At 35.3% G+C, this 26,225-nt stretch overlaps 1 protein-coding gene across 1 annotated transcript in view; it reads left to right on the top strand.

Moving 5' to 3' along the window:
• The window catches only part of ZFC3H1 (zinc finger C3H1-type containing), a 53,925-nt gene extending 29,697 nt beyond the window's left edge, over positions 1-24,228 (top strand). The window contains exons 15-35 of the mRNA XM_017510074.2: positions 448-987; positions 1,070-1,179; positions 2,123-2,254; positions 2,364-2,485; positions 3,426-3,527; positions 4,128-4,247; positions 5,208-5,391; positions 6,708-6,894; positions 8,800-8,988; positions 9,493-9,730; positions 13,093-13,198; positions 13,281-13,479; positions 14,012-14,106; positions 18,591-18,701; positions 18,963-19,067; positions 19,203-19,368; positions 20,455-20,555; positions 21,978-22,079; positions 22,734-22,773; positions 23,066-23,128; positions 23,258-24,228. Coding sequence (XP_017365563.1) covers positions 448-987; positions 1,070-1,179; positions 2,123-2,254; positions 2,364-2,485; positions 3,426-3,527; positions 4,128-4,247; positions 5,208-5,391; positions 6,708-6,894; positions 8,800-8,988; positions 9,493-9,730; positions 13,093-13,198; positions 13,281-13,479; positions 14,012-14,106; positions 18,591-18,701; positions 18,963-19,067; positions 19,203-19,368; positions 20,455-20,555; positions 21,978-22,079; positions 22,734-22,773; positions 23,066-23,128; positions 23,258-23,395 — 3,150 coding nt within the window. The 3' untranslated portion in view covers positions 23,396-24,228. The remainder of the gene's footprint in view (positions 1-447; positions 988-1,069; positions 1,180-2,122; positions 2,255-2,363; positions 2,486-3,425; positions 3,528-4,127; positions 4,248-5,207; positions 5,392-6,707; positions 6,895-8,799; positions 8,989-9,492; positions 9,731-13,092; positions 13,199-13,280; positions 13,480-14,011; positions 14,107-18,590; positions 18,702-18,962; positions 19,068-19,202; positions 19,369-20,454; positions 20,556-21,977; positions 22,080-22,733; positions 22,774-23,065; positions 23,129-23,257) is intronic.
• The last annotated feature ends 1,997 nt before the right edge of the window (positions 24,229-26,225 follow it).

The raw sequence follows: 26,225 nt of genomic DNA, 5'->3' as shown, positions 1-26,225 counted from the left end.
ACAACCTCCGCCTCCTGGGTTCAGGCAATTCTCCTGCCTCAGCCTCCTGAGTAGCTGGGATTACAGGCACGCACCACCATGCCCAGCTAATTTTTTGTATTTTTAGTAGAGACGGAGTTTCACCATGTTGACCAGGATGGTCTCGATCTTTTGACCTTGTGATCCACCTGCCTCGGCCTCCCAAAGTGCTGGGATTACAGGCTTGAGCCACCGCGCCTGGCCGGATGCCTGCTTTTTTATTTTGTCTTGACTTTGTTTTTTTCATGAGTCATAGATTAGCTAGCAAAACTGTTGACTACTTATTTATATTCAACTCTATTTTATTCTCTATATTGATTTAGTTTTATAATGTTGGCATTGTATGGTGGGGATAGCACAATTATTTTACCAAAAGTTATTTATAAAATCACAGTGATATAAAATATTTTTATCATTTTTCTCCCTTAGCCAAACAAAATGATGAGACTGGACAGTTCTCCAGTATCAAGTCCAAGAAAGCATTCAGCAGAACTAATTGCTATGGAGAAAAGACGGTTACAAAAGCTGGAATATGAATATGCCCTGAAAATTCAAAAATTAAAAGAAGCCCGGGCCCTTAAAGCAAAGGAACAACAAAATATCTCTCCAGTTGTTGAAGAGGAACCTGAATTTTCTTTACCTCAACCTTCACTTCATGATCTGACACAAGATAAATTAACCCTGGACACTGAAGAAAATGATGCTGATGATGAAATTTTGTCTGGTTCAAATAGAGAGCGAAGAAGATCGTTTTTAGAATCCAATTATTTTACTAAACCTAACCTTAAGCACACTGATACCAGTAACAAGGAATGCATAAATAAACTTAATAAAAATACAGTAGAAAAACCAGAACTTTTTCTAGGGTTAAAAATTGGTGAATTGCAAAAATTATATTCAAAAGCTGATAGCCTAAAACAACTGATTTTAAAAACGACCACAGGCATTACAGAGGTTTTGCATGGTCAGGTAATGGAACATTTTGTATTTTCTATAAAATCTGGAATTCACCCCAGCCTTATTTGCCTTACAGAATTATTTTCTTTTGCAGGAGATTTCTGTAGATGTGGATTTTGTCACAGCACAGAGTAAAGCAATGGAAGTGAAGCCATGTCCTTTTAGACCCTACCATAGTCCTCTTCTAGTTTTTAAGTCCTACAGGTATAAAATATAAAAGAAAAATTCAGTAAGCTTAAATTTCAGGATTTTCTCTTTGGTTTTTAACGTTTTACCTTGGATATTTGATGATAATGAAAAAGCAGTTGAATCGTTGTTACTGATAACCGGACGTATCTTTTTAAGGAACATAAAAATTAAGTGTTCTGCTGTTGGACTCAAACCACACTCTATGTTTTTTTTTTGTTTGTTTGTTTTTTGCGATGGAGTCTTGCTCTGTAGCCAGGCTAGACTACAGTCTCGGCTCACTGCAACCTCCGCCTCCCATCAAATCACACTCTTGAATCCGTCAATTCTTATCAAATTCCAGTTTCTGGCTATTGGTAGATATGTGGAGAATTTTGGATTTCTGTTCATTAGGGATTTTAGGAAAAATAGTTGGGAGTTTCAGAGGTTTTTTTAATTTTTGATTTATAATTTTACTATGATTCAGTCTAAAGTGCACTGGCTAGCCTTCATAAAATTAATTTAGACATTTTCAAATTATTGACTTTGTGGGTCCTCCAAAGTTTTTAGACTTCTAGAAGTTGTCAGAATGTTAAAAGGGTTGTATAATTTTATCTTAAAATTGTAAAGCACGTTCCAGGTAGTATAAACTTTTTCCCAGTTTTCTTGTCTTGGCTGGTAATGTGTGTAAGAACTACCATTATTATATAGCATTTTATCATGTGGTGAGAAACGACTTTTAGAATACAAGGTTTTTTCTATTTCAACTATTTTGTGTTCTTGGTTTAAAAAATGGCATGTTTCTATCACGACATCCTGGCTGTTTTCTTGAATTAATTTTGGCATTAATTTAATTAGCTAAATAGTAAGCTCATAAATAAAGTATGGAAATTTTAACTTGAGAAAGAAAAACTAGTATTTTCTTAGTTTTCTGAGGAATGTTTACGGGGCATAATATGCCTGTTTACTCTCTTCTCCTTAGATTTAGTCCATATTATCGAACCAAGGAAAAACTTCCCCTGAGCTCAGTATCATACAGTAACATGATTGAACCAGATCAGTGTTTTTGCCGTTTTGATTTAACAGGAACATGTAATGATGATGATTGTCAGTGGTGAGTAGTTTTTGTAAACATTCTGTTATTTGAAAAATGGTCTTAGTTGCTTAATTTTGATACATACATGATTATCTTTTCTGTGTGTGTGTTTTTTTTTTAATTTTAGGCAGCATATACAAGACTATACGCTTAGCCGAAAACAGTTATTCCAGGACATTCTGTCATATAATCTGTCTTTGATTGGTTGTTCAGAGACAAGTACTGATGACGAAGTTACTGCGTCAGCAGGTTTTTAAAGACTTCTTACTCTCTCCCAAATGAAAATTAAATTTAGGCAACTTAAAAATTTTATATTTAGTTGTTGACATTGTAAAATACTCACTATAATTCAGTACATTTACCTGTGATACTTTATCTAGATTTGCTGTGTCCAGTGTAATAGCCACTAAATACATAAAAATTAAGGTAAAAATTTACTTCCTGTTATACTAGCCACATTTCAAGTACCCAAGGGCCACATGTGGCAAGTGCTTCCCAATAGGACAGCACAGATTTAAGACATTTCCAACATTACAGAAAGTTCTTTGGACAGAGCTCATTTAAGTATTTAGTTCCATTTATTTAAAAGAAAATATTAAGCTATTTTTATAGAAACTTTATTATTGATTTTAACATAGGACTCTTTTTACTTACTGTTTTTAAAGATAGAGGAAATTATGAAGGCTGTTGTTTCTAATTCTATAATGAAATAAGCCTTTATACACTTTGACATTGTAGAAAGCAGAGATTACTGTCACACATTGTGAGCAAATATTATTAAGCTTTTTCTCAGATTTGGTGCCAAGTAATAAACTGTAAGGTACAAATCTTTTGGAAGTAAAGGAAATAATAATTACTAAATTTGATGTTGTCACAGACCAGAGTGATTGTAATGTCACTGAATCTATTTTATTTTTCCCAATTTGGGACTTCAACTTAATTATTTAGTTCATTTCAGGAACTACTTTTTTTTTTTTTTTTTTTTTTTGCCTGAATCAGGTATATGATGTGGTAGATTTGCCATAGTAGTTAAGATAATACAGGCTTTGCCCTCTCAAAGGCCATAGGTGTTATTGACTAGTACCATATGCTTATCTTTAATTCTTAAATTAGTTCATGTCATACATTTTAATTATCCTAGTCTCTGTAATTGATGTTTGTCATGAAGATTGCATTGCTCTTATTTCAGAAAAATATGTTGAGAAACTTTTTGGAGTAAATAAAGATCGAATGTCAATGGACCAGATGGCTGTTCTCCTTGTTAGCAATATCAATGAAAGTAAAGGTCATAGTAAGTATATATATATATGTGTGTGTGTGTTTATGTGTGTATATATATATATATATATATATATATATATATATATATATAAGTGTGTGTGTCTGTATTGTATCTCTTTCTGAAAAGGACTTTTTTAGTTTCTGTATGACAGAAATTTTTTTGGTATTATGTTCTTAATATAAAATACATATCATTTCAGGCTGGGCGTGATGGCTCACACCTGTAATCCCAGCATTTTGGGAGGCCAAGGAGGGCGAATCACCTGAGATTGGGAGTTCAAGAGCAGCCTGGCCAACATGGCAAAACTCCATCTGTACTAGAAATACAAAAATTAGCCAGGGGTGGTGGCATGTGCCTGCAGTCTCAGCTACTTGGGAGGCTGAGGCAGGAGAATCACTTGAACCTGACAGGTAGAGGTTTCAGTGAGCTGAGATAACGCCACTGCACTCCAGCCTGGGTGACAGAGTGAGACTCCATCTCAAAAAAAAAAATTATTATTTCTAAGTTGGAGTAAATGTAGTTCTTTTCAAATATTGTTGGGTATCCTTCAAAATGTTAAAAAGAAAAAAAACCTAGTTATATCAATTACCAATCTTCTGTCTACTTTAGCTCCTCCATTTACAACCTACAAAGATAAAAGGAAGTGGAAGCCAAAGTTTTGGAGAAAACCTGTTTCAGAGAATAGTTTCAGTAGTGATGAAGAACAGTCTACAGGACCAATTAAGTATGGTAAGAAGCAAGAAGTTATGCAATTTAACATCCAGAATTAATTGTGATGTTCCATCTTTATCTGCCAATGCTTTGGTGAATCAGCTTGCCTAGTTAAAATTTTTTTTTTTTAACTATGCTATTGGTGTTTTAGGCAATACAGTTATTCACTATGCAGGATTGCTTCCAAAATTGCAGGATATTTGTGTTCATGGCTCCTCTCCAGTAAATGCAGGGAGCACTGCTTAGTAAATAATTATGACTGCTTCAGATATTTCCAAACATACATAAGTTGGCAGGGAGAGCAGCTGTCATTTGAGAACCACTGCCTTGCCTGTGGTTCTCCTTAAGGGCAGGTGTTCTATTTTACTTCATCTTTGAATATGTTTTCTGACATGCAGAAGGCTCATAAAATGAGAATGAACAAATGATGACTGAACTGATGAACAAAATAATGTATGAATGAGTACCTGTATATTAGGCACATTTTGCTTTCTAATTTCAAGTTTGCATTATTTGTGATTAGCAAGTGTCCAAGAGATGTATACTATTATGTGCTTATTTGCATTAATGTAACACTTTTGTTCTAGTTTAGATATCTTTATAAATTACATTTAATTTCTTAATTATAATTTGCAGTTTAACAAGTGTGAATTCATTTGATAATGAAAAAGCAATTGAATCATAGTTACAGATAAGTGGACTGAAAAGGTAATGTCAGTTAGCCTTAAAATAGCAGAGTCCTAATTACTCCTTTTGTTCTGGTGTAATTTTTAATGGCACCTCTTTCCACTCAAAGGGGTCCTGGTTTGAATGATAAATTATGTGATAGCTCTACCGTAAAGCTATAAGCTAATGTATGCCATTAGACTCTTTAGGTGTTTAAGTTATTTTAAAGATGAGACCAATTGTTTTTTTTTTTTTTTCTTGTGTCTGTAGACTAAAGAAAATATGAAGCTAATGAAACTTTTTTTTTAATAGCTTTCCAGCCAGAGAACCAAATAAATGTTCCAGCTCTTGATACAGTTGTCACTCCAGATGATGTTAGATACTTTACAAATGAGACTGATGACATTGCTAATTTAGAAGCAAGTGTGCTTGAAAATCCTTCTCATGTACAACTTTGGCTCAAGCTTGCGTACAAGTACTTGAATCAAAATGAGGGGTAGGTCAGCTTCAAATCTTTGTATAAACAGTTGCACATTTATATTTTTATGTTTGAGGTTTTTTTCACCTATGGTAATCAGTCAGGTTTCTTTCCTAGTATCAATGGAGTCTTTGTTTTTTTTTGACAAAGCCAAAAGCATTTTATTGTTTAAAAGCTATTAGACAAGTTTAAGATTAGATCTTGAGTTTGTGTGCATGGGTCAGTGTATGGGTAATAAATTATACTAAAGTTTTTTACTCCAGTATGCCTTTATTTCAAAGTAGGATTAGTTAAAACAGTAAATTCTAAGTGGTGGAATGATTGATCATTGTTTTTTTTTTTTAAATCGTAGTAGTCATAGTCTGTTAATAAACCTATGGCAAAATAATGGCGGAACAGGTTAAATTTTGTTGATTTCTAATGGATATTTAAAGCTTATCTGAGAACCTCCAAATTGTGCATTTTCTTTTTGTCTGTGTTGTATTAAATTACATGTATTTAAGTAAGGTAAATAGTAATATCTTATACAACCAATAGTTCCTATTGCAAATGGCATCTTCTAACTTCTTGATAGTAGGAATTAGCCAAGAATAATCTTCCCATAATTTTAACTTTATAGTTATAATAATTCAAGGGTTTTTTTTTTTTTTTTTTTTACCACATTTCTAGAACATATTTGACTATCTTAAAAGCTTTTAAATAAGGCCATGCTGCAGAGTGCTAATAAACTACGCATGCCTGGATGCGGTGCTTATTTAACTTTCCTGTGTCATTTCCATGTTAATGGGATAAGTTACAGTGTTTTCTTTTCTGACTCATTTAGTGAGTGAAGGCCAAAAGAACCGTACATTATTTTATGAATAGGATCATGAGAAAGAATTATCTTCTCCAAGAGATAGCAAGCCCTTGACCGGTGAAAAGAACTATTATATTGAAAGCTTTGATATTTTGTACTTGCAGTAGCTGGCCTTGAGAGAGTTGTTTAACTTTTCCCATTCCTGAGCAGTGTAAATCATAAAAGGTATTGCTGAATATGGACATAAAGCATATTTGAAGTTGATAATCTTAGTGGTTTTATAACACTGTACTTTTATCTGTGGTAAATGCTTACTGAACATTGACTTAAAAAAATTGTTGGGTCTGTGGAAAATCAGAAACTTTTTTAGGCACAGAATTTAAAATCTTAATCTAGTACCCTTTTCCATAAGTGACCCTGTCTTCTTGGTAAATTCCAATAGAAAGTGGAATTTTTAAATCGAATCATTGAATTAGCTCTATTTAAATTTTCAAGCAGGTTCTAAAAAGCACTCCTGCCTTTTCTTTTATATATACAGGGAGTGCTCAGAATCCTTGGATTCTGCTTTAAATGTTCTGGCACGAGCATTGGAAAATAACAAAGACAATCCAGAAATTTGGTGCCATTACCTCAGATTGTTCTCAAAAAGAGGAACCAAGGATGAGGTGCAGGAAATGTGTGAAACAGCCGTTGAATATGCTCCAGATTATCAAAGCTTTTGGACTGTGAGTAGAAAAGATAATGTGTGTGAGTGTCTGTGTGTATGTATAATCCTTTGGATCATCTTAAATATGTAGCTTAATGGAGCATATGCCTTATCTGAATATAGATATAGTAACCTTACTTTCAGTTTCTATTAACCTCAAAGCCACTTCTTCTGGATCAAGATATACACTAAGCAAGAAGAAAATATTTAGCGAAAAGGTGATTTTTGTTGTTGTTGTTATTAACTTCACTGGTAAAGAAAAAATGTAAACTTATTAAAAATGTCACACTTACCTATTCTTACACAGTTTTAGTTTGGGCACAGTTAAGTGTAGCTTTTGTAAGACACCTAAAAAAAATGTTTCTTTTAAATTTTTCTTAAATTGCCTCTGTAAGATTATAATGAATGCCAGGAAATAGTTTTGTCTTTTTATTATTTCTTTCCCTTGCTTATGGAAATAATCCCAACCTGTAATTAACACTAATATCAAACCTTGCCAAGCTAAAACATTTGATTGAGAAAAAATGGCCTCTTCCTCTTTCTTCCAAGAGAATGGGATGGTTTTTTGGTTGTCATTTTTTGAGACAGGGTCTCACTATGTCACCCAGGCTGGAGTGCAGTGGTGCAATCATGGCTTACTGCAGCTTTGACTTCCTAAACCCAAGTGATCCTCCTACCTCAGCCTCCTGAGTAGCTGGAGCCACATGGGTGTGCTACCATGCCTGGCTAGTTTTTAAACTTTTTGTAGAGGTGGGCTCTTGCTGTGCTTCCCAGGTTGGTCTTGAACTCTTGAGCTTAAGCAATTCTCCTGCCTGGGCTTCCCAAAGTCGTGGGACTGTAGATGTGAGCCACTATATCCAGCCAAGAATGGGATGTTTTTTACCCAGACTTAAAATTATAATTGATCCACTTTTGAAATAAAGTAAGTATTCATCTGAACTTTTATCACCTGAACTTGGGAGCCATTAGTTTCAGATAAATTTTTAAATAAATCTTTTGCTGTCAGATTCATCATTTACTTATCAACTGAAGTTGTGAACCAAATAGATTAGGATAACGCGATACCCCTTAATAAGCTTGCTACTCTGTTTCTTACTCTCTGAACTTAGGTACTGAACAGATTTGGATAGTAAAGGATGCTTAATTTTTCTTTTCTTTTTTTTTAGTAACCTAGAACATAGTACCAAAGTGAATGCCATTGATCACCACAAGATTTTATAGGGTGTGGAATATTCAAAAGATGTAATTTTTTTTTTTTAATCTTTTTTGAGATGGAGTCTCCCTCTGTCACCCAGGCTGGAGTGCAATGGCATGATCTTGGCTCACTGCAACCTCCGTCTCTCAGGTTGAAGCAGTTCTCCTGCCTCAGCCTCCTGAGTAACTGGTGCTGTAGGCATGCACCACCACGCTTGGCTAAGTTTTGTATTTTTAGTACAGACGGGTTTTCACCATGTTGGCCAAGCTGCTTTCAGACTCATGTGATCTACCCACCTCAGCCTCCCTAAGTGCTGGAATTACAGGGGTGAGCCACTGCACCCAGCACATTTCTAATATAAATCTATTCTCAAAACTTTTATACAGGAAGCAACACAAATTATATGTGATAATAAATGTGTTGAATAATCTTGCTGCGATTTATCCTTTAAATCAGGGAAAAAAGAAATGAAATTGCTTTAGTAATGACTCTGAGAGTACATCTGTATTGTTTTAGTTTTCATCTGATTCCGCTTTCTGATATATGATAAAAGAGGGAGTCTGAGTCTAGGTGTCAGTACTGGAAGATGGATTTATACATTTTTACACTTACCCTTTTTGCAGAAGTTGCAGATTTGCTAAGAGATGGTTTCCTAGGAAATATGAAAAGTCTATAGTTTTGGTTTATTTCTATAAGGCAAGATTAATAATATAAAGCCCCTTTGGGCAGTTTCTGCACCTAGAAAGCACCTTTGAAGAAAAGGATTACGTATGTGAGAGAATGTTGGAGTTTCTGATGGGAGCAGCCAAGCGGGAAACATCCGATACTTTGTCCTTTCGGCTTTTAGAGGCTCTTTTGTTTAGAGTTCAGCTGCATATATTTACTGGAAGATACCAAAGTGCACTGGCAATTTTACAGGTAAGCATTTGTTACAGCATTTAACTGCATTTTGTAGGAAAAGTTTAAAAGGTCTGCATTATCCATAGCATTATTTAATGGTTGAAAGCACAGGATTTGGATTTGAATCCTTGTTTTTCCACTTACTAGTAAGTCAAGTGACATTGGGTAAGTTTATGACTTTATTTCCTCATTTGCCTGATGGGTATAATATCTTCTTTAGAGTTTTTATAAGTTTCAGTGAAAATATTTTAAGTACCTGCAGATAAACTTCAAGATTCAAACCATAAGGGAAAAAAATCATTCTGACGAAAATAATACATATGGGTGTGGTTTTAAAAATTTGTTTTCTTTTTGCTCTTTTATCTTACTAGATTTTCAGTATCATGACACTTAAAATGTACAAATAAATGTGATCATTTTATTATTTCATAAACTTTAGCATAGTTTATGTTAAAATTATGTTAATCTGTTATTGACATCTCTAAATAATTTTTTTATGAAAAAATTTTAAATTTTACCTAGAATGCATTGAAATCAGCTAATGATGGAATAGTAGCTGAATACCTTAAAACAAGTGATCGATGTTTGGCATGGTTGGCCTACATACATCTTATTGAATTCAACATTCTCCCTTCAAAATTCTATGATCCATCTAATGATAATCCTTCAAGAATTGTTAACACAGAATCATTTGTAATGCCATGGCAAGCAGTTCAAGATGTAAAGACTAATCCTGACATGTTGCTAGCAGTTTTTGAAGGTAAGTATAAATGTTTATAAATTGTAATATCAGTTATTGTATTATAACATCAATGTTTAGAACATTACCCATTGTAATGCTTCATAATTAAGTGGAACAAATTTATACCTCTATATTGCAAGTTTTAGTTTCACAATTTATTAGCCAAATTAAGTATTGAATCAGAGAAGATGGACACTGGCATCTTTGAAAACCAATAACTGCACTATATTACATTATTTATCTTTCTGATTGTGGGTAACAGAAGGTATCTGTTAAATGTATATTGAATATAGATTATATAGGTTTGATGAATTGGCTGAATCAGAGAACTAGGTACTTTTTTTTTTTTTGGCAGTCCATTAAGGTAGAACTTTAAAAATTTGTATCTTTTCAACCAATTAATATTTTCTCCATCAATCGGTGAGGTTGGTTGCTTCTCTATATTAAACAATATGCCTTTTGTGGAATACATACAAGATATAAAGCCTGTTCCTAAAAGAAGTATATGGCCTAGTCAGAAGATAAAATCTACATATTTGTCATAATTATTATACATCCAAGGCCGTATAACTGTGTGCTAGTATATAGTCTAAATTCTATGGCACATAAAAGAGATTAGGGCCGGGCACAGTGTCTCACGCCTGTAACCCCAGCACTTTGAGAGGGCCAGACAGATGGATCACCTGAGGTCAGGAGTTCGAGACCAGCCTGGCCAAGATGGTGAAACACCATCTCTACTAAAAATGCAAAAATTAGCCAGACGTGGTGATCAACACCTGTAGTTCCAGCTACTGGGGAGGCTCAGGCACAAGAATTACTTTAATCTGGGAGGGGGATGGTGCAGTGAGCTGAGATCATGCCACTGTACTCCAGCTTGGGCAACAGAGTAAGACTCGGTCTCAAAAAAAAAGAGACTAGGATCTGTGATTTATAGAATTATTTGATACAGACCATGAGCCCAAAGGGAAGAGATTATTATAGATTGGCATGATCAAGTAAGTCTTCATAGAAGAATTGGGAACTATAGCTAGATGTTTCATGAAGCATGGCTATCAATGTGACATAGAGGGTTTCCTAAGAGATGGGGTGGGGAACCCTTGTCTTATTTATCATTTTACTCCTAAGGGCCTATAAGGATGTCTGGCAAAATATTAAGTGCTTAGTAAATGCTTGTTAAATACCCCACGAAGGAAGGAAAGAAAAGAAAGGACATTACTGTTACGGGAGCTAAATAAACAAAAAGCAACAAGCAGATGGGAGTTTATGCAATGGATTTGAAGTGTGATTGGGAAAAGGGATAGATCTTATCAAACTGAGAATTCTGTACTGGACAATAGTAGTGATTAAACTTGGTAAGTAGAATGATACTTGATTTTCAAGAATCTTGAAAATGTAGTAGACTTGATGGCAGTCGAGGTTCTTTAGGAAAGAATGTGCCTGAAGAGAAGTTCTACTAATGGTAGGAAAACCAACCGGAAGCTGATGGCAGTAACTAAAGTACAAGAAAAGTATCCTGGAAAGGAGACTATTTGTTAGAGACATTTTAAGTTATCGCATAGAAATATAGGGGGCAGATTAAATGTCAGGGAAGAGGAGAGGAATAATCAAAGAAGATTTCAGGGTTTTGAGACTGGAAAAAGGAAAGTGTCATTAACAGAAAACTGGTCAGTTGGGAAGACTGATTTTGATGGTAGGAGTAGTTTTTGTGATTGTAATTGGTCATTCAAGTGGAAATGATTGTTGGTGGTAGGAAATAAGGAAGTGAACATTGGCCGTGCACGGTGGCTCACACCTGTAATCCCAGCACTTTGAGAGGCCAAGTCAGGCGGATCATCTGAGGTCAGGAATTTGAGAACAACCTGGCCAACATGGTGAAACCCTGTCTCTACTAAAGTTACAAAAATTAGCTGGGTGTGATGGCTTGTGCCTATAATCCCAGCTACTCAGGAGGCTGAGGCAGCAGAATTGCTTGAACCCAGGAGGTGGAGGTTACAGTGAGCCAAGATGGCTCCACTGCACTTCAGCCTGGGCAACAGAGTGAGTCTCCATTTAAAAAAAAAAAAAAAAAAGGAACGGGAGTGGGCATGGTGGCTCATGCCTGTAATCCCAGCACTTTGGGAGGCCAAGGTGGGTGGATCACAGGGTCAGGAGATCAAGACCATCCTGGATAACAGGGTGAAACCTTGTCTCTACTAAAAATACAAAAAATTGGCTGGGCATGGTGGCATGTGCCTGAGTAGCTGGAACTACAGATTTCCAGCTACTCAGGAGGCTGAGGCAAGAGAATCACTGGAATCTGGGTGATTTTGCAGAGTTTGCAGTGAGCTGACATCGTGCCACTGCACTCCAGCCTGGGCGACAGAGCAAGATTTTGTCTCAAAAAAAAAGGAAGTGGACCAGTGGATCTTAAGTAGACAATTACCAAGACATAAGTGGATTTGAGTGTTATTCACATAGAAGTTACTGTGTTACAGTGTGCTTTTCAGTTTTTATAATGTGCTTTTGAAGTGAATTATGTAGTAGTTGAAACTGTGAGATAGTTTCTCTGCAGAAATGAGATTTAAGAGCATAACAGTAAGGAGTAAAAGAGAGAGTAGAGTCATTAAAATGGTGAGAGGAAATACAAACAGTCTCTTGGAAGAAGAGGCAAGAAGAAATTAGAAAGAAGGGGAAGAACACTGTCAAATGTTAATCAAATAAAATGAAGGTAGAGGTGAGCTTTTATGTTTGGTTAGATATTAGTCCTTACAAGTGAACTTCAGGAGCACAGTTTCACAGTGATTGCTTTCACTTTTAAACTCCACAGATCTTGGAAGTCATGGTAACATTGGGTAAGGAGAAAATGGTGACAGCCGTACAAATTAAAACATCGTACGATTTAATAAGAAGCAACAAGATCAAGAAAGAACTCTTTACAGGGGGAATAGTGTGTTTTGCGGGAGTAAGGAAAGGATCTAGTTTAGGGAGAGACATTCAAATGGCTGTGGGGCAGCAGAGCAAGACCTTTTGCAGTGATAATGGAAAGATGAAAAGGTAATTTATTCTGTAAGTTTTTTGAGATGGGTTTTAAAGAATTTAGGATAATTTCAGAGATACTTGTTTAAATGAAAACACTGATAGATGCAAAAGCTTATATGGGATGGCTTTATTCTTACCAGGAAAGTTGAGAATAAGGAATCGAATTTTAGGATTTTGGAGATTGCCTGAAGTACTTCCTTTGAGTAAAAGCCAGAAGCTTAGTAAAGATGAATAAGATGATGAGTGGTTAATCAAAGGAAAGGGTCATCTTTTCGCATTGTTCTCTCAGAGTTGAAGTAACACAGTCAAATATTTCATTTTATGGTTGACATGATTCATGTTATTGTGATGTTTTTGGGTAGATGCGGTGAAAGCTTGCACAGATGAGAGCCTTACTATTGAGGAAAGAATAGAGGCCTGCCTTCCACTTTACACAAACATGATTGCTCTGCACCAACTACTGGAGAGGTACAACTTAATTGCCAAGTAGCTAACCTTGTGTTGAAAAGTGATCTTTTTATATCTTTAGCTATTTTGTTTTCTTGTTAAGGTATGAGGCTGCAATGGAGCTTTGTAAATGTTTATTGGAATCATGTCCCATTAACTGCCAGTTGCTGGAAGCCCTCGTTGCATTATATTTGCAAACAAATCAGCGTGACAAAGCCAGAGCAGTGTGGCTTACTGCATTTGAAAAAAATCCTCAGAATGCAGAGGTTTTTTATCATATGTGCAAATTCTTCATCTTACAGGTAAAAAATGATGCATAATTCTTAAATATGATGTTTTTATAATTCAGATTTCCCTATTAGCCTCACCAGGAAGTGTTTCCTGGTCCTTTTGGCCTTTGCAAGCTATGTTAGGTATTCCTTCTCTCACTGCCATAGTTGCATCATAACACTTATTACAGTGCTTTGTAATTTTAATTCTAGTTGCTTTATGTATACTATACTAAAATTCTTGAAGGCAAGGAACATGTTTACTCATATTTACAGCCCAACGCCTACCACAGTGCTAGATGGCTAATACATAATTGGTGGATGAAATGTGAGCCTATGGTAGTATTAGAGGTTAAGCTATTTAAATCATTAGTTGAATTTAATTCAGAGAGTAAAATATAATAAAAGTTTTCTGAGTATGTCTGAAACTTATCCCCTTCACCCCTCACCCTTCCAAGAAATGTAATCTAATAAGTACTTTTTAAAGGCTTTTTTCTCCCTTGTGACATTTTAATTAAACATTGTAAGCCTGATATATATATCCCCCTCCCTCTTTTTAAAATAGAATCGAGGCGATAATCTTCTTCCATTTTTGCGGAAATTTATTGCATCCTTCTTTAAAGCGGGGTTTGAGAAGTATAATAACTTGGATCTGTTTCGGTAAGTTGTAGAATTCTTAGTTTGTAGAGGAATGAGAGATAGCACAGTTCAGTAGAAAGATTACAGTTTTTTTCTTATATGATTACATTTTAAACTGACATTTTAGTACTTGAATACCCACTTAACAGAATACTCGAAACAGAATAAACAGAACAATAAAAATGGAGGCAAGTTGTAAAATTCTTTAAAACACACTATACAAAGTAAGGCATATATTAAAACCATAGTAATTCATACTTCTACTTTATTGTTATTGTTGTTAATTTTAGCATTTAATATTATAGCATTTAATTATCCCAAGGCAATCTCAGTGATTTTTTAACGAACTATATTTTTATGTATTTGATTGGTCATATAAAGTGGATATAAATAATGCACCTTTTTCTTTTTTTAATTCTAAAGAGAACTGCTCTAGCCTCCGAAATATTAGGGGGTAAGAAGTTTCACTAGATTATTTTCTCAACCATTAATTTCTTAATAGCTCATATAGAGCTGTATTTACTGTCTTCGCTGATAGTTCCTATTCCAACAATAAGAGTCATGGCAGATTATGAATAATGATTTTTGGGAGGAGACTTTTAAAATTCTCTTTCTTTTGTCCTCCTCATCTCTTTATAGGGGTTAGCAAACTTTTTTCTTCAGATCCAGAAAGTAAATATTTTAGATTAGCAGGCCATGTGGTCTATTACCACTATTCTACTATGTTGTTTTATTGTGAAAGCAACCATAGAGGAAATGTAAATGAATGGTTATGGCTGTGTTTCAGTAAAACTGTTTACAAAAATAGACATGGTTTGCTTATCCTAAGTAAAACAGCATCAAAAGGAAAATATTTTATCACGACATACTCTATTATTTTGTATTAGGAAGAACTGAGAGAAGAAAAGACCTAAGCTGACTATCTCCTGAAAAAATTTCTTATGGAAAATACAGATGAGTGAAAATAGAATCTTAAAGCCCAAATTTTGTTAAGTGGTCCATCCACCCTAGAACTTTTCTTTAACGAGTTGAGTCTTGCCCTGTCTCCCAGGCTGGAGTACAGTGGCATGATCATGGCTCACTGCAAGCTCTGTCTCCCGGTTCCAAACAATTCTGCCTCAGCCTCCTGAGTAGCTGGGATTACAGGTGCATGCTGCCATGCCTGGCTAATTTTTTGTGTTTTAGTAGAGACGAGGTTTCACTGTGTTGCCCAGGCTGGTCTTGAACTCCTGAGCTCAGGCAATCAGCCCACCTCAGCCTCCCAAAGTGCTAGGATTACAGACGTGAGCCACCACGGCTGGCCCACCCTAGAACTTTTTGTGAATATGGTAGTTTTATTTGAGATTTGGGGACACTGTTTCTTCCCAGACTTGAATCTTTATATATATCCTCTTATGGTAGCCAGTTTATTGACATAGTGATTTTAGTGCCCTTCGAAGGGCCCTTCTTTCTGCTCTGTTACATCTAGATTAATATTTACAAATAATTACAAATGAAATAATTTTAAATGCAAATTGATGGAAAGTAATTAAACTTCTATAAGGAATTTAGAGATTTTTCAGCTTCTCCATACTCAGTTTCTTCCTCATTTAAATTAGTTTGCTTTAACATCTCAAGCTCAGGGAAAGGACTAATTCAAGGTTCAAGCAAACTCTAGAGACTTGCTGATTCTGCTCTTCCCTTGGGTACAGAGGTAATTGGTTTAGTTTGAAAGAAAATGCTGCCAATTTCTGTCTTGGTAACTAATCAAAGATCAGATCTCCATGCCAGCTTAATTAAGAAGAATAAATAAGTGTCAATGAAAATTTGAAAATGAATTCTCCAAATATTATTAAGCCATCTTTATTAAATTCTTTTGTGGAAATCGTCATAATTCACTGAAAATTAAGAGAAAAAGGTATCCTGTTTATAGTTTATTTAGGCAGTAGTGAAACTTTTGTTTACACAAAGATTGTACATTTCTGTTAATTTAGAAAGTCTTTTTTATTAGATATTAGGAAAATAATGGTAGATGAGATGATTTTTGGTATCGCCATACTTATTGTATGTTGATATAAGTTCTTAAAATTTATAAATTGTCAATGTTTATTAATAGGAGAAATCTGTTCTTAATTGGTTCAAAATATTTTTAAAATTTCATAAGTAGAAATTGTGAAGCAAAATACTTAGCACTGTAATTTTTACCTGGAGTTGAATTCTGTCAACTCCCTACATGACATTTAGTGCAAAGATGACAGGCAAAAGAACTAGATAGGGTAATTTTCATGTGTTTCAAGTCAATTTGAAGATTAAGTAGATAGCCAGAAATACTAATTTGGGGATTTCATTTACTTAGATTTGAAATAATCTCTTCTGACCATCTCAGTTTTCAGCTGAGGAAACTAAAGTTCTTTGAAGTTAAGGAATTGTAGTAATGTAGCTTGTCTTGGCAAAGTCAGGATGAGAACCTGACTTCTAGATCTTCTATTTCTTCTCTTTCTGGTGTTTGTCTCCCATATAGCTTGTCTACTTTATTAAAACTTGTTCCCTTACAATTATTATTTTAAAATTCAAGACAGATTGTTATTTTTGGGATCAATGTATTTCCTTTAAAAACATTGTTCTTAAAGATGGTGGTGAAGTAGGCCGGGCGCAGTGGCTCATGCCTGTAATCCCAGCACATTGGGAGGCCTTGGCGGGTGGATCACCAGGTCAGGAGTTCAAGACCAACCTGACCAACATGGTGAAACCCTGTCTCTACTGAAAATACAAAAATTAGCCGGGTGTGGTGGCGCATGCCTGTAATCCCAGCTACTAGGAGGCTGAGGCAGGAGAATCGCTTGAACTAGTAGGTGGAGGCTGCAGTGAGCCAAGATCAGGCCACTGCATTCCAGCCTGGGTAACAGAACGAGACTCCATATCAAAAAAAAAAAAAGATAGTGGTAAGTATTATACACACAGATTAAAATACATTGGGAGGAAAATGGACTTAGTCCAGTGGAATTCTTTATTGATTGACTTATTCAAGTCTTTAATATCCTAACAAATATTGTGGCTTTTCAAGAAAGGGCTATAGTTTGTAGTATTTCCCAACCTTATTTGATCATAGATCTCTTGACAGGTACCTTATGGGCTCATGTATTATAGAATATACTTTGATGATATGTCTAAAATTAAATGAGTTGTATGTGTGTATGGCTGTATGTGACAGAGATTAGTTTCAGATACAAGGTTTCGTAAATCTTTTTTTTTTTTTTTTTGAGACAGGGTCTCACTCTGTCACACGGGTTGGAGCACAGTGGTGTGATCTTAGCTCACTACAACCTCCACCTCCTGGGTTCAAGCTATTCTCCCACCTCAGCCTCCCGAGTAGCTAGGTCTACAGGCATGCGCCACCACACCTGGCTAATTTTTTGTATTTTTTGTGGAGATGAGGTTTCACCCAAAATGTTTACCAGGCTGGTCTTAAACTCCTGACCTCAAATGATCCACCTGCCTCAGCCTCCCAAAGTGCTGAGATTACAGGTGTGAGCCACAGTGCCAGGCCCTGTAAATCTTTTTTTTAATTTTTATTTTTAAGAAGGAAGTACAGATTTTATGGGAAAATTTCAAATACTTGGTAGACTCATTTGTTCTTTTTAAACTAGGTTTAATTAGAAGATTATGGTATTTTGTTTAATCTTGGGGATAGAATAAAAAAATCATTTTACAGGCACAGTGGGTCACGCCTGTAATCCTAGCACTTTAGGAGGCAGGCGGGCGGATCACCTGAGGTCAGGAGTACAAGACCAGCCTGACCAACGTGGAAAAACCCCACCTCTACTAAAAATACAAAATTAGCCAGGTGTGGTGGCACATGCCTGTAATCCCAGCTGCTTGGAAGGCTGAGGCAGGAGAATCCCTTGAACCCAGGAGGCAGAGGTTGCAGTGAGCTGAGATCATGCCATTGTACTCCAGCCTGGGCAACAAGAGCGAAACTCCATCTCAAAAAAAAAAAAAAAATCTTTGTGGGAGGAGAGTTTGTCATGTAGGTATAAAATAATAAAATTGTGGCCAGGCGCAGTGGCTCATGCCTGGAATTTCAGCACTTTGGGAGGCTGAGGCAGGTGGATTACTTGAGGCCAGGAGTTCAAGACCAGCTGAGCCAACATGGTGAAACCCTATCTCTGTTACAAATACAAAAATTAGCTGGGTGTGGTGATGCATGCCTATAGTCCCAGCTGCTCGGGAAGCTGAGACAGAAGAATCACTTGAACCTGGTAGGTGGAGGTTGCAGTGAGCTGAGGTTGTGCCACTGCAGTCCAGCCTGAGTGACAGAGCGAGGCCCTTGTCTTGAAAAACAAACAAAGAAAACCATTTTGAGTAAGTATGTAATCCTAGGTATGCTATGCATATGAAAAGGAAGTCTCATTGCTTTCTGAAAAATGTATTTCAATTCAATTTAACTTGAAACTAAGGATTACGAAACAAAAATGTAATTTGTGTGTGTAGGTGTAATTTAAAACAATATTTGGATTTTTTTTCAGATATCTCTTAAATATTCCAGGACCAGTTGACATTCCATCACGTTTATGTAAAGGGAATTTTGATGATGATATGTTTAACCACCAAGTTCCTTATTTGTGGCTGATTTACTGGTGAGACATTCACTGTGGAGAGATATTGCATACTAGGCCTGCATTTGCCATTTATTATTGAATTACACTGTGTTATAATTAAGTTGATGTTAAAGTCATTGAAGCACAATTGAGGAGATGCTAAAGTTTAATACGTACTAGAGAAGAAAGGTCAAGAGGAGAATTCTATTGTAATACCTGTAATGTTTTAAAATACTTTGTCATTCTTTCCCCTGATAGAATTGAATGGTAGACATATGTTTTCCTTCATTTTTTAAACAGCCTTTGTCATCCTCTTCAATCAAGTGTTAAAGAGACAGTGGAGGCATATGAGGCAGCATTAGGGGTGGCCATGAAATGTGATATAGTACAGAAGATATGGATGGAGTAAGTTTAGTTTTTCTTAATAAGAATGGGATTTGGGGATAAAGAGGTATGGTTGGGAAAGGGGTGACCAGCTTTCTTGGTGAGAGAACTACTGGCTTAGATATTCTAAATTGTAATATTTTTCTTTTTTTTCAGTTATCTTGTCTTTGCCAATAATAGAGCTGCTGGATCCAGAAACAAAGTTCAAGAATTCAAATTTTTTACTGATTTAGTGAATAGATGTTTGGTTACAGTCCCTGCCCGATACCCCATTCCTTTTAGCAGAGCCGATTACTGGTCCAACTATGAATTTCATAATAGGGTAAGAACTTAAAACTTTTTTCTTTAGATGTTTGTGCAAAACAAAGAGACATTAAAAATGATAGCAAAACTCCATTTTATATCAAGAGAGCTTTTCCTAGGACGACTTTCCTAACATTCACTATTACTCTTGACCATGTTTCTTATTTATCTATTCAGAGACTAGCAATAGAGCCCTTAAAGGCTCAGTTGAAATAAAATGTGTGTTAATTATGTTATACTTATGAAAATTTAACATTGAAGCAAAATTGAAGGAATGTTAAGGTGTAATACATATTAATGAAAAAAACTACATCAAAGATTCTATTGTGATATCTATAATGTTTTGCTTGAGTAGTTGAAAATTCTACTGAATGAAAAATTTAGTAACTTCAAAATAAGTAACAATGGACTTATACATTGTAGCTCCTCTTTTTATTAATATTTTGTCAAGCAAATATAGCTATACACAAGGCATAAGAAAGCTTAAGATTAGGTACTGCTTAGAATTCTAAAAGTAGAATCTAATGATATGGTTATATGATCTTTAAAAAATTTTTTTTCAGAGACCACTTTCATTCAGTGCATTATAGACTAAAAAGCTCCTTGCTAAAGCTCATTGTAGACCAAAAACATATATGTGTTATATTTATTTTTGGTGGGGTGGTTGTTTTGCTAATCAGGATAATCAATTATTATGCTTTGTACTTCTATGCCATTCTTTATCCCAGGATCTCAAACCACTTTATGGACATTAAGTCATTTACACACGGGCATTCCATGAGCAAGATGTGGCAGGTATTATTAGCCCTATGACTTGCCGAGCTATGCAGCAAGTAAAGGTAGACTCAGGAATGAAAACCCGGACTCCTGGCTTCTTGTCAGTGTTCTGCCCATGGCTCTCATCACTAGACCATATTTCCTAATTCACATTTGGAAAGTCACTAATAAAAATTAATGGTAGGAACTGTAACTCACAACATCATACATTATTATAATTTATACATTCATATCTTAAAGACCATTTTGGTTTTCACATTAAAACACATAGGTAATTAGGTTTCACATTTTGGTTGCATTCATTTTTCCTCCCCCTCAACCTTTACAGGTTATTTTCTTTTATTTGAGCTGTGTTCCAAAGACCCAGCATTCCAAAACCTTGGAACGGTTTTGTTCAATTATGCCAGCTAATTCTGGACTTGCACTGAGGTAAGGAAAAGTAACATTTTTTTGGTCTTCTGCCTAATGGTATAGGCTCTTCAAATAAAATTACTCTTGAAAACTTGATAAAAGTAGTCTGTTGTTCCACTATTTCAGAGTTGTTAAGCCAATATTAAGCTATTGATTCAAAAGTCAGTGTAAAAATTCTGGTCGCTTCAGGAAACTTCAGGTTACAAGGGGGAAAATAATTCCATTCAAGTAAAGTTCATCTGTGTTCCCTAAATACACACCACCTGTCCTTAGCATGTGCATTATAAGCAGTAAGCTTGTTTTCCATGGCAAGGGAATATTATTTAAGAAGTTTTCATATTTTCACATAGGTCAGTTGCTCTCAATATTGGCAAACATTAGAATCTCCTGGGATGCTCATTTAAAATGGAGATTCCCGACCTTGAGCCCTCATACCACATTTTTGAAGCCATGATTAGGGATTTCATATATTCAGTCAGGAGATTTCTGAGCCTTTCTTTGTAGTTTCTCTGCCCTGATAATAGCAAAAACATTTTCATCCGTAAGGATTATGCTTTTTAATTCAAAAAGGTATGCTGCACGCTAATGTATTGGCTTCCACTTGTGCAGTCATTCCCACTGCATCAGTTTTATCTTGTAATCATTTTATGGTTTGTAAGATGCCTAAAGTATTTATGAAATGTTCCCTTATGTTTTAAAGGATTTACATTGCATTTAGCATGTATGTGAGGAAAAATTGTTTAAAAGTTTAAAAACTAAAGTTGAGACAAACGTGCGGTAGTGTTTTATAATTTTCTTAGCGAGCATGCCAATGTGTAGCAGTTCATCACAGAAATCCTAGTTATGAAACACCTTTGATAAAACATGTGAAATAGAAAATGTCATATTTTAGCATAATATTCTATTGTGATAGGCATTTTAGAATATAAGTAGTTTACTTGTTGATTTTGTTGTTAAATACCTACCTTTGTGTTTTGATACTTATTTTCTGTGGTCATCCCTGTTCATTTTTTCCAGGAGAGTAGAGAACTTCAATAGTTATTATACATAAATTTTAGTTAAAGAAACATTCAAGATTGATTATATTCTAAGAAAGAAAAATACCAGGAAATTGCATTAGTATATATCAAGCCATTACTTTAACAAAATTTGGGGTGGGAAACAGAGACTGTTATTTGGAGGGAATGCTTTCATGTCCTATAGAAATACATGGACCTTATTGTAGTTTGGTAAGGTGAGCATAGATTTTTACTTGACCTCTTGATAGTTTGCACATTTCTGTCTCAGGTCAATTTTTGTAAGAGGCATTCTATAATATTTGCTGGATAGCCTTTATGGAATTTAATCAAAATTTATACTTCCATTATTCTATTCATAGAGCACATTTGGGGTTCCCTACACTTGCAATGCTTTGTTCATTTTCCTGAATGTGCTTTACAGGTTACTTCAACATGAATGGGAAGAAAGCAATGTTCAGATTCTGAAACTTCAAGCCAAGATGTTTACATATAATATCCCAACATGCCTGGCCACCTGGAAAATGTAATGCAACAATCATGTACATGTTTTTATAGCTATTGCTTTTATTTGTAAGGGTTGCTCCAGACAGGTAAATCTGAAATGACATCTATATATATATTTTTTTTTCTTTTTTTCCTAGACAGATTGCTACTCTAGTTTAGATTTGTTTTTGACACTTACAAACTGAAGTTTAATGAGAGTGAGTGCTCATTAAGTATTGCCTGTAAAAGCAAAAAGCGTAGACTTTTAATTTTCTTTGAAGGAGAACATTTAGGTAAAAATACCGTTATCAAACAAATCTGTTACAGACATTTTAAGACCGCCTCTTTTGAAATGTGGTGTGTCTACCCTGTTATAGTCTGATTTCTTCTTTCTTTTAAAGGTGTCAGTTCTAGTAACTAGTCTTTGACTAGTAATTATGAGAGTTTCATTTCTTTTTCCCATGAACGTTGTTTATGTTCAAATCACTGGTCTGCTTTATTCTTGTAAAGTTGATAAAAATTGTTGAATTTTTCTTTTCACTATAGGTTTTCCTCCTTGGAATTTTAGCCTGTTAACTTTCAGGAAGTTTTGTACTCAGATTCCCAGTCAGTATTCTGCCGGTGGTGTTTCATTTTGTTCAAAGATATATAAATTTTTCCTTTCCTTTTTCTATATTCCTTTTTTTCTTCTTAGAGCCATTGCTGCTGAGATTGTTCTAAAGGGACAAAGAGAGGTAAGCCATGGTTAAATCTCAGATGGGTCACTTTTAAAAAGTTTTTCTGTCCCTTTTGTTGACTTCTCAATTTAAAAGAATTAAAGCACAGAAGTTAACATTTCATACACACTAAGAACCAGGTGGGGGAAAAAAGTAGTTGACATTTTAAGAGCACTAAATATTTGGAAAACTTTAAAACTCAACATAACCATTTTGTCTCAAATGTTATTGCGAAGTACCATTCTTTAAACAGAATTATGAAGCTGTTTTTCATCATGTTTTCTGATGGAATTATGTGTGTATCTTACAGGTCCACCGTTTGTATCAGAGAGCCTTACAGAAGTTACCTCTTTGTGCATCACTATGGAAAGATGTAATGCTTTTTATCTTTTATTTTATCTCGATGTTTTCATGTAAATTTTCTGCATGTGCCATATCCATTGATGTGGTAATGCCCAGACTCTAGCTAAGTCTTACTTCTATGCTTCCCTGTCTTTTACAGCAACTCTTGTTTGAAGCATCAGAAGGAGGTAAAACTGATAACCTGAGAAAACTAGTTTCCAAGTGCCAAGAGATTGGAGTCAGCCTAAATGAGCTCTTAAATTTAAACAGTAACAAAACAGAAAGCAAGAATCACTGAACACTGGGTGCAGTCAGTTCTAAGTCCTTATAATAATTGCCAAAATTATTTGAATGATTCTTCAAGATTAGGCTGATCCCTGGCTAAGGTCTGTAAGGCAGACAAGCATTATTGATCATATCAAGTTCCCTACAATATCCTGTCCTCAAAACCGGAAGCAATGAACATGATCCTCTTCGGTTGGATATATGAACTTCCTGTTTGGCCTGCTTCTAGGCCCTGCCAGATTCTCATAACATCATATACGTAAGTATAGTTCCTCAAAGTGACTGACATTTATTTTAATTTTGCTTTGTTTTTGTTTTTTATTTTCTCCCCCCTTCCTTTATATTGTGTTATTCCTGATTAACTTGACACTCTCTGATGCCTGAGAGATTCCTGTTTGGGATTATAATATCCAGGGCTGTGTTTACAGTAAAAAAGCAGGCAGTCCCTTTTAGTTTTTTGCTTTTTAAATTTTTTTGAGATTCTTCATTTCAGGATTTAAAACTATAGCAGTCCATCTTAAGGAAAGTGTAACTGCCATGGCCACAAGTCTGCTAGTTGCACTTGAATGCTCTATCAGGGTTGTTTATTGCCCTTTCTACGTTCTGGACTCCTTGCCGAGACTGTTTAACTTGAAGATTAAAGAAACTATTGCAAAATGCCCAGTGCATCAGAACCTAAGAGTGGTCAAATATTATGTGCAATTTTTTTGTAAAGAAATTTTAATTTATAATAAAGTTTAACAGTTTAAAGAACAGTTAATATTTGAACTGCTTTGTATTAAGATACTACTTTGTAGTATTAAAATTGTTTATATGCTTTTTTAATATAAGTTAACTTTCTAAAAACTCTTGCTGTCTTTATTCACTTTTCACACTGGTGGGAAAGGGTTGAAGTCAGAGATACTTATGTTCGTCATAACTTACAGCAATACTTTATCTCCAAACTGCTTTCCCATTAAAAAAGAAATTCAGTGACTTTAATTCATGAGAAGATGGATCCTGTTGTGAGGATCCGTCTTCTCTGATCCTCCAGTGAACAGAGACGTTTGCACTACCATTAAATTCCTTGTTCTCAAATCCACAGTCTTTAGAAAGTGTCTCCCAACTGTAGTTTGAATGATTTGCCTAGTGACATGTTCTCTTATGTCGAATATCAGTGTGATTGAATACAAAGGAGACCTTGCTTTTTATTTTGTTTTCATTTATATTTGGTTGTTTTAACCTTGGCAGGAAAAATGTTAATGACACGCATACTGCCACAAATCTGGTCTTACAGCTGTGTGCAATTGAGCAGTTAAAGGCAGAGCAGCAACCCCATGAAATACCAGGCAAACTTGTACATGTTTACGTTTGTATAATGCTCACTAAAAATAGAACCATAGGTTTATAAACTCACTTTAACCTTCACATTAAAAAAATCACACACACTGCTTAAGGGTGAGGTATTTGTTTATGTCACCCTTCCATTATCAGTTTTACCTTTATTTTTAATCAACACATGATAATTAAAATATTAAACAAATTTGGGTTAAAGTTTTTATAGTTATTGTAGAAACATGAATATAAAAATAGTATACTGTGTAAAGTTTTTCTTTTGAACAGAGGAAAGACTAGTCATTGAGAACTGCAATCCCTTGTATCTGCCACCCCTGCTGTTGGACAAAATGTGTACACAAAAGAGGCCTTTTAGGCTGTGGGATTTTATCTCTGATGAAGGAAATGAAGTGGTAGATTATGATGTATTTTTATGTGTTTTTGTTCATTTTAGAGAACAGCCTAATATTTCTATTTGCCTTTTAACGGAAAGTGGACCTTGTAACATTGTTTGTCACTAGATTATCTAAGGCGGTTTGCTTTCAATTAAAGGGTGTATAAACCTACATCATAAAGTAAGCAAGAATCTCCAGGTGCAACATCTAAGAGCTAAAGGCACTAAGCAGACAAGAAAAAAGTGGTTAAGACTGACAACAAATGTAGAGGGACTTTATTGAAGATTGTAGTTCAAATATTTATTTTTCAAGTTTGTTGGAAAAGTAGGAACATGCGGCTAGAATACAAAGCAGGGCCCATATTCTTGGTTAAAGTTGTCATGTGTTTACAGATAACTCCTAATTTCCTCAAGTCTGCTTTCATGTCTATGTTAACATTAATGTGAGGGAAGAATGGGGAAATGCAATTTTAGTGACCTTTCAGGTTTGAGGATTATGCCTGCAGGTGTATCATTGCCCTTCAGGGCATATTAACAGCAATTATTATACAGAACATTTTGAACAAGAGCTGGTCAAGAGAAGGCAGGCTTCTGAGGAACATTTCTGATGATGTTTCTTTTTTTGTTCAAAATTAGTACTATATCTTTCCAAGCTGTGATGCTGCTTAATGCAGCTGGTAGAATCAAGCTGAAAAAGAGCCTTTTCTTTCTTTCTTCTTTTTGGGGGTAAGGGGGGTTTACTCAGCTCCTTTAGACTGTTGGCTATCATTCTTTTTCATATCGCTTACTTTCGCTAGGTAAGAACATGCCACCAGAATGTCTCCTTTCTACAGGTGTTCCTCAGTTGTTTGTTTCATTATGGCAGAGAGGGGCAGTGAACAGCTACCTAAGGACATGGTGTTCCATCCTGTCCTCATTCCCATCTTCCACCATCATTCACATAAGCTTCCTTGCTACTTTTTCAGTACTACTTGATTTAGATTATGATAAATGTGAAAAGATTTTTCAATTTTTTTCTGACACCTTTGAGGTATATAATGGAAATTTGCCTCTGTCTTCCACAAATGGTAAAATAGATAAAGAGTTTGTCTCACTTCTCATTTGGTGACCTTCATAAGAGGGGACCTCACAACAC

Source organism: Cebus imitator, unplaced genomic scaffold (genome assembly GCF_001604975.1).
Source record: "Cebus imitator isolate Cc_AM_T3 unplaced genomic scaffold, Cebus_imitator-1.0 Scaffold429, whole genome shotgun sequence".
Classification (NCBI taxonomy): Eukaryota; Metazoa; Chordata; class Mammalia; order Primates; family Cebidae; genus Cebus; species Cebus imitator.
This window is presented reverse-complemented; position numbering and strand designations above follow the sequence as displayed.